Raw genomic sequence first — 9,155 nt, 5'->3', positions numbered from 1 at the left:
CGAGAGCGCGCGTGCGCAGAGTGCTCGACACATCATTAACGCGTTCATACACAGCTCTCAGAATCTCTGCGTGTGGAACAGTTTGTGGACGTTGGCGAAGAAGACCTGATATTTCTTCTTCTGTCATTTCTTGGTCAAACTGTAAATTGTAATAGTCATTAGGTAACTGAAAGAAGAGGGTAATCATTTTATTACGCCTATCTCGTTGCCACGACTACACATATTGGCTCAAAACTGTAAGCAGATTTTAGTTTGCATGTAGAAATGACAAAAATATTGACAAATAACCAGGAAAAATAATTTACATTATCTCGTTGCAAAAGTGACTCCTGCGTGTTGTCATCATCAGTCAATAATGAATCTCTGTCAGCTTGTTTCGACAACTGATCATCTGCAGCGTTATCTTGACTCTTATTTGTTTCATCAACATTATTTTCACCTTAAACAAAAAAAATTACAATTTCCTTCCATTAATAATTTTATTAATAGAAACATAATTTACCATTAGGAGAAGGTGACGAACTATCTTGGCTTCGATTATTTTCATCCTTTTTTGACGCCTCAGCCTCATTACTCAACAGATTTGACAACATTTCCTGTAATAACCAACATATTATGTACAATAGACAATATATTTACTTATTAATTATTTGATTTAATTAAGTATTATAGATTATTATAGTTTACTAGTTGGTAGAGAGATATTTAAAAGTGTACAATAATGTTCAGTACTGTGACATACCATTGCAATATGACGATGTGAAACTTTCGCGGTTGTCGACAACTTAAGCAACCAATTGACCATATTGCGATAAGACTTGCGTGGTAGCAAACTCATTAGCCCAACCACCAAAGACACCCTCGCCGTTCGTACTTCGGCGCGCTCCTGCGAATAAATTAAAACTTAACATACATTCATAAAATGTTAGTTACAACAGTGTTGTCCTTTGAACCTACCAATCCCTCCAATGTGAAGCATAGGTGTTCTAGAAGGACAATATAACCCGACAGCGCTGCCTTCCCATATTTAGTCAGTAACAATCCTGAATAGGTCACATAGGATGCTCGCACTATATTCTGAAACATTAACATATTTTATTGTTATAGATAGTTGATTAAAAAACGACATAAAGGAAGTCCAGGTTGTGTTTGCTTTCATCAATACTTAACTTTTCGTTATACATGAAATTTAACTCAATCAATTCATGATACAATTATAAGTTACACCAATGTAAGGATCAAAAATAAAATTAAAGGCACATTTATTCCAATAACTTTATTATAAACTGATGATGATGATGATAGCTTCACACAGATAGTAGAGCTTATTTATGTCTAAATTTTTTTTCTATTGTACATAGTAATAACTATACACATAAACCTTCCTCTTGAATAACTAGTTTAATCATTTTCGAGTTTTTTGTCTGCAGACAGTTGGGGGAGATATTGTTATATAATTTTAAGGTTTTATATAGGTTTATGGAGAGGTTTCAGTTTGGAAATGAAAATGATATTGCAGAATAGCTTTTGATGAAAGTTTGCACATAGACCACTTCCCTCATTAACATATATAGGTTTATTTTAATCCCGGCAATGTACTTTATTCTGACAGAAGTTGTTCACCTGGATGAAGCCACATTGAAAACATAGTATATTATAAATAAATATGGCCTTACATTTGAGCTTCTATTATCTGAAGATGCTGCAATTAGTTTAGGGAGTAAACATTTGAAAAGCAGCTGCAGAGCTTCTGGATTTGGTTCATCATTAGAGTTGCACATCAAAACATCTATCATCTCATAAATAACTCTAGATATGTTTCCCAGTTCGATTTTATCTGTAAAAAATTATATAGGTTTTAATTTCAGTAAGAAGCGGCGATAGCCTAGTTGGGTGTGGAACGGACTGCGAAAACGAATGTCGGCAGGTTCAAAACCAAGGGCACACACCTCTGACTTTTTTAAAATCATGTGTGTATTCATTGTGAATTTATCGTTTGCTTTAACGGTGAAGGAAAACATCATGAGGAAACCTGCACATCTGAGAAGTTCTCTACAGGAATTTCGAAGGTGTGTGAAGTCTACCAATCCGCACTAGGCCAGCGTGGTGGACTAAGGCCTAATCCCTCTCTGTATTAGAGGAGGCCCGTGCTCAGCAGTGGGCAAGTATATAATACAGGGCTGATATTATTATTTATATAGGTTTTCAGTGTTTTTTGAAGGTATAATTTTTTGGTAAAAAGTTTTTATTTTTGCTTTTTTGTGTTAGTAATAATCAGTATATGTTGACATCATAGTTGACAACATTATTTTAAGAGTTTTGATGTATCTTTGAAGTCAAAGGTCCAACAACAATTCAATTTATATAGGACCACATGGGAAGCACCAGCTTTCAAATAAAAAGAATCGTCAAAATCAGTTCAACCAGTCAAAAGTTCTGAGGTAACAAACATAAAAAAAGATACAGCCTAATTGAGAACCTCCTCCTTTTTTGAAGTTGGTTAATAATATTATTAAATAATTATTCTTATATTATTTGTAAGGAATGCTATCAGGTGAAACTGGTTTACACTTCCTGCAGTAATAAACTATCATGTAGGCTTTGTAAAAGTCTATATTGCACTAGGTCTGTAGATATTAAATTTAAGGCATTAAAATAATAATGAAAGTTTCACTTTTCAGTAGTGTATTTATGTACATTTGAAATATTTTCAACTTACCAACATTCAATTTATTAACAATAGCTCCTCCAGTGACATCAACCAAGTTACTCAAAATGTCCTCAAAATTCATATCACTTGGATTTAGATGTAAAGACTCCAAAATACATCGTAAGTCAAGGACAAAACTTCTCAGTCCTTTAATAACTGAATTCACTTCACGAGTCAATTCCTTAGTGTTGAAATAACTATCCTCACTGTCACACATGGCCTTAGGAAATCCAAGACACGCCAAGGAATGTGCAAACAACTGGGAGTGATACACATTGTATGCCTTATATCCAGGAATGGAGAGTAACTTGTAGTACACACGAGATGCAAGCAAAGCATTTGTTCTATGTTCCTTTACAACAACATTTTTAATACCATAGTCAATGTAATAGGCTAAAAATGCCAGTAGTTTTTCATGCCCTACTTCATGTATAAGTGTAGACCATGATTTTTCTTCACTTGAAAGGGATTCTATGCTCTGCCACTCATCAATACTTTTCATTATATTTTGGAATGCCAACGGCAGGTCCAGTGACTCCAATATACTGTCATATTCCGTTGGAAATTCTCCAAATTCCAAAAACTCTGAATAAAAGATTGCCTGCACCCAGCCATTGTCCAGCTGATGTAAGTGTAAATTACTTATCACACTTACTACGTCCTCCATTGTATAATCTTGCAGCGTTATATACTTAAAACAATTATATTTTTATTCGAATACTATTGCTAGTCATATTGTTTACACCATACGAAAACAATAATAAAATTGTTTATAATATAACCTCCGTTAATACTAGAAAACAAATACATATAAAAAAATCACTCAGTTTACAGTTTTAATTTATTATTCCATAATTTGTAATTATTGTTACTCGTTATATTGTAGCAATATTTTCAATTCAATCTAATTTATTTTGTTTGGCTGTTAGCATTATTTATAACATATCAGGAGTATGTCACTCTATAGTTGTTTATGGCTGAATATCAGTTTTTTATTTTAATACTTGTGAAGTAGATGTCAGTGGAAACAAGTTTTAAAAAAAACTCATCTTACCTTTATCCATATTTATAAAAGAATTATGCACGATAATTAATTAAAATGGATATTTATATATATGAAAACAAATATCAGAGGTTATTTGGAATAATTCTAGAAATTTATGGACGACCCAAAATATCCGAAAGAAATACGATAAAAAATTTACTGACGTAATGTCAAATGAGTTATCACAATATCTGATGATTATCTTAATGGAAGAATATTAGAGATAAACTTCAGTCGTAACATGTAAACTGAAGCTTAATTTATTTTTTATCCAATTTATTGGAATTATTAACAAATCAACGCATACTCTTTAAACTTTATTCTAGTTTTCAATATATGAAATATTTATTTTGTTACAAGCGTGTTAAAATATTTATTATATTAAGTGGCAGCATTGTCTCGTTTCCGTAATTTGAAGTTTGATTTGAAGTCCGGTTGCAAATTTTCAATTTCTAATTACGCTTTATATGCGATAAGTGCGATTACAATAAATAAAGTAAAGTGACATTAAGTTGTTATTAATAATATAGATTGATATTTGAGAATGTTTTAGCATATTATAAATATCAATGTTAATTTTTGTCTCAGTACGTATTTTTATACATAAAAAAAGAATTGACTTTTGACACATTAATAATTTCGCAGTTTCGGAGTTTCTTTATTGATTAATAATAAACAAGTATTTCCAGTTTATAAGTAAATTGTTGAATAATAAAATTATTGTATAATAAAAAAAAGTAAATAAAAAAAATATTTTCAATGTTATGTTTTTCTAATTAACGATCTTATTACTATCACAATTATATGTATTGTTAATGATAAAGGTACACTGTAAATAAGAGATCAAAAATATTGTATAATAAAACATAATAAACCTGAATCGTAAAACGCAACAAAGTTCGTAAACGCCCTCTACCTCGCAATAATGAAATAGCTTAGGTTTGACATATGTCAATTGGCACTAAAACTCAATGAGTAGGTTCTCTGTTTCCATGTATATATTAGAATTCTCTTTGATATACACTCACATGACGTTTGATAGTTCACTAGTGTTGATATAGATAGTCTGCTATCGATAAATAATCGATTACCAATCAATACGAAAGCAATGATACCGATAGTTTAGCTATATTATTGTTACATGTCAATACTGTCGATATTATTGATAGTATTGATGGTTTTTAATACGGATAGCCAGTAATTTTTTGTTAGTATTGCTATGTCGATAGGGTTTGGTAAAAACGAATGGTTTTTGCTATAGTATCTATGGTGTGTATCCATAGTATTACTCTTGTCTGCCTCGGTGGCGTAGTTGTAATTGTACACGGTACAAGTACGACTACCACACTGAGGTCCTGGGTTCGAATCCCGGGTCGGATCAAAATAATTGTTACTGGGTTGTTCCATCTTAAATATTTCTCAGTCGTAGCTCGGTGTCGAATTCAGGATAAATCCAACTTCCAAAAATATTTACCATTAACGCTAAATTAAAAATATCTCTAAGATTGTCAAATTACAAAACAAAGATAGTAATCTACTAACGTATATCCAATAATTATTTTTAGTACAGACAAAGTAAATAGCCACCAACGGGTGTAGTTGCTAGTTATTTTATTTATAAAATGCTATTTCTAGGGCAAAGTTGATAATCTATATAGTTTATTTGGCTTTGACTGGTAACATTTTCTTTTTTATTTAAATTCCTCATTCCTAGTAACTAGGAATTGTACTAGAAGTCACTTGTAGTTGTTGTTCCAGTGTTGACGATACTATGTTGGAATAGTTATTTACTCCGGGTTTGGGATAGGCACAAAAAAGTTAGTAACTCTGTTGGAGACTTGTCAGTTGTCACTGTCACTATGTGACTATTGCTTAACCAAAGGCTTATTTATCTATTGTAACCTTAAATATAATCGAATGCAGATTGAATAAGCTTTGGAATGAAACCGTGATTATATTACATTTTACCAAGTAATATACTATGAAACATAGTATCCTTTAAAATTTTATTTACGTGATGGCGACTAAAAAAGCAACGTCCTGGTTTTAACTGAGCGCGGTCGCAAGTTTTCATTTTTTGTACTCACCGGCTCAGGAATTGGTCTTATGGCAGCAAGATTTGTTCCAAATACTTTACTTATATCGAAATACAAAGATTTCGTACAATATTACAGGCACGTAATAAATAGTATGCATAGTATAGTTTTTTATAAATACTTACATCATATTTTTATTTTACTAAATTTATTACTTAATTAAATACTTGAGGAAGAAATATATAGATCCTTTAAATTATCTTAATATTGTTTCAGTAATGGAAAGCCGGTAGAATTACCAGAGAAAATTAATCAACTTCATCAGAAATGTTTGGATGTTCTTAATATATCAAATGTTCATAGAAAACTGATCTCACCATTCAGTGTATATGGCTACGATTTATTTCATGCTGGTATGTGGATGAGCTACTTATTTTTGTCATTTTATAACAATTACACTAGTACTTATAATAATTTAAAAAAATGTCCATGTAATTTAACATATTTACATAGATGTAAATTATCGCAAAAACATCCTGCAGCGAAGAACTGTATTCCTGATGACTCACGACCTCCAGCATTGGGGAATCGATGCCAGGAGGAGGAGGACATAGATGATAGTTAAATACATATATTTTTAATTTTTCATTACACATCACAACTTTGAGATATTTTTTATTTCAAGGCAATTAAATATGTATCATTCTATATTATAAATTACTCTTCATATAAAAATGTCATCTAGAGTGTGTTGTGTACTACATTCAAACTGATTTTGTTGACCATTTTAACAAGCCTATTAGTATTATTTTGGATTTCTGGTGTCAAATCAACATAAAAATTTGGGCTACTCATGTGATTTTCAATAACTGTAGATTGGTCCTCAGCTTCTGGTATTCAGATAAAAATAGATTAGGTACTGAAATTTGCAATTGAAATTTAAACTTTGTTTAACAATAACTTATGGTTTTATCTCAAAAAATGAAGATACTATAAAATATGCAGATACTTCATCAGTGTCTAAGCTGGTCCTGTATTCAGAGGATTTACCAATTCCCACACCAACTGTCAGAAGCAACCAATCTTCTGCAAGATCTGTAGGAAAAAAAAATTTAGGCTTTGAATAAGTAGAAAATGCAGCCTGGAACTCTTTCAAAAGATCATTACAATTTTGTAAGATAATAAAAAAAAAGATAAGATTATTATTTTTTTTGCAAAATCATGAGCATATGAATGTGAACATGTCACCAAAGATTATTTCCTTGCTTTTCTGTTTAGTTGTTTTACTAGAAAAATTTCTAAGTATGAATGATGAACAAATAATAATAATAATTTAAATTATTTTTTAAGGTAGTTTATATCTTTTTTATGAGTGTAAGATAAAATTTATTCCTTATTCAAAATATTTTACACCAATGTCATGGAAAAAAACCCCAGAAGAACCAATGCTTGACAAGCATTACTTATTTTTGTATACATAATATAATAATTTATAATATTTTTGAATTTGCAGGTTGCTCCAGTTCTAAATTTGGCATGCTAGTGGGTATTCCAGTGAATTTCTCATACAAAACAGAAGAAGATGTGAAGAAAGATAATATACAGGCAAGTTATTTTTTATATAGATCATTATTCTTCTGACCAAAATTACTTGCAATTCCAATTGGTGCAACATAACTATTTTGCGTAATTACGCATTTTACAAAATTGCTGTGGTATAGTTTTTTTGATTGGTCGTCTAGTCTTGTTGCAATCAATCTGTAGGGAACAAATTGAGTCCTTCCTAACTGAATTTTGGCCAGGGCGGTCCATTTGAATGGAGATTAGCCAAGTACGGGGAGAGATCAGGCGCAAGACCAACGGCTTTACGTACTTTCCGAGGCACGGGGGTATAACACCGTCAACTTCCAGACTCCGAGCTGCAACTGAGTAATTGTTTAAGACAGAAAAAACCTAGTCACCGTTATTTTGGCTCGACCCGAGATTCGAATCCTGGACCTCAGTGCGGTAATCGACTGGCAGCTTCTAGGTATTAATTTTTTCAAGAACAATGTACAGATGCAGCCAATCTACAATTTATATGCATCGATAAGCATTTAAGTAAATGTGTTTGAAATCAAATTTGATCATTTGTTTTTTCAGGTAAACCAAAGATCAGTTGACTGGACTTCCGAATAATAAAGTAATATACGAATCGACTTATCCGTTCGCGTGTATATTCCTCGCCTATAATCTCGCAACGTATTTAAATAGAAGGCTTAATTTGTATAGAGCCCCTGTAGCAACGAGGGAATGTTGTACTCGTTAATCGGTATGTTTAGTACAGGTTTATATTTTCTTATGAAGGATATGACAGAAGTACATTATGAAACAGAAACTGATAAGAAACTTTGCGAATTAGGGCGAGATTATATTGAAAGCGGGGTAATATTTTACGATAAATTACTACAAAGAAATCAAGCACTGAGGGTTTTGATGGGAAATGAAGGGCAAAAGAAGTACAGTGCGCATGGTAACGAGAATTTTGGCCTCCGACAACCACGAGTAGCGCTCGTGCACAGAAAACAATATTTCGAAGAGAGATTGAAAGAAATTACGCAAGAAGAGTCTTCAGACGATGCTATAACGGAACAGGAAATCTGAAATTTAAAATGGAAAGGTATGACAAAATTTGCTAACCCGACTCTAAGGCGTTTCGAAATAAACCGGGCGGAGAAGCCGCGATGCTTCGCAAGCCCATAAGACTTGCCACAACACAAACGACGCTAAAGTAAAAGAGGAGTGACTTCACGTTGCCGTTAAGTACTGCGCGCGTGTTTTTTTATGGATGGATAAAGGCACCCTTAATACCAGCCTTTTGGAGTATTCCGTCTCTTACCAGCCAAATTGATTATCTGTGCATAATTATTATTTGCTTGACGAAAAGACGAATTCATAATAAATACTAGCAGTAATTTAAATGTAAGAGTGCATTTTTTTAAGTAATCCAATATACAGGGTCATTTTGACATCGCGTTATTCTGGGTATTCGCTTCAATAAAGCCTTAAAGTCAATGCATTCAATGAAAATTATAATATTTATTTAATTTATGTTAGCAAAATAATAACTCCTATGTAGAATAGCTGATTAAAGGAATCAATTGAAAACACTGTGTATTATTTTTGAGTCTTGAGCCTCCTTTAAAGAATAGTATTTTCTAAGTAGCTCGTGAGTGAAAGGATTCATTTGTATGTAATAAACCATTTAAAATTGCCAACTAATGTAGACTATGCATTTTAATTACGCTAATGTTGCCAAACTTTATCATTGTGGTATCAGCGTAAATCTTTATAAGTAAATACGATTAAAAGCTTTTACATGTTA

At 32.1% G+C, this 9,155-nt stretch overlaps 1 protein-coding gene across 1 annotated transcript; it reads left to right on the top strand.

Annotated features, from left to right (window-relative positions):
- The first annotated feature begins 5,583 nt into the window (after positions 1–5,583).
- On the top strand, positions 5,584–8,938 carry LOC115446667 (transmembrane protein 177). The gene is given in 7 exon segments (XM_030173424.2): positions 5,584–5,800; positions 5,803–5,929; positions 6,068–6,204; positions 7,305–7,396; positions 7,934–7,962; positions 7,964–8,082; positions 8,085–8,938. Coding segments are annotated over 7 exon segments (882 nt in total). The 5' UTR covers positions 5,584–5,772; the 3' UTR covers positions 8,435–8,938.
- Positions 8,939–9,155: the final 217 nt, after the last annotated feature.

This window comes from Manduca sexta, unplaced genomic scaffold (genome assembly GCF_014839805.1).
Source record: "Manduca sexta isolate Smith_Timp_Sample1 unplaced genomic scaffold, JHU_Msex_v1.0 HiC_scaffold_2595, whole genome shotgun sequence".
In the NCBI taxonomy this organism is placed as follows: domain Eukaryota; kingdom Metazoa; phylum Arthropoda; class Insecta; order Lepidoptera; family Sphingidae; genus Manduca; species Manduca sexta.
This window is presented reverse-complemented; position numbering and strand designations above follow the sequence as displayed.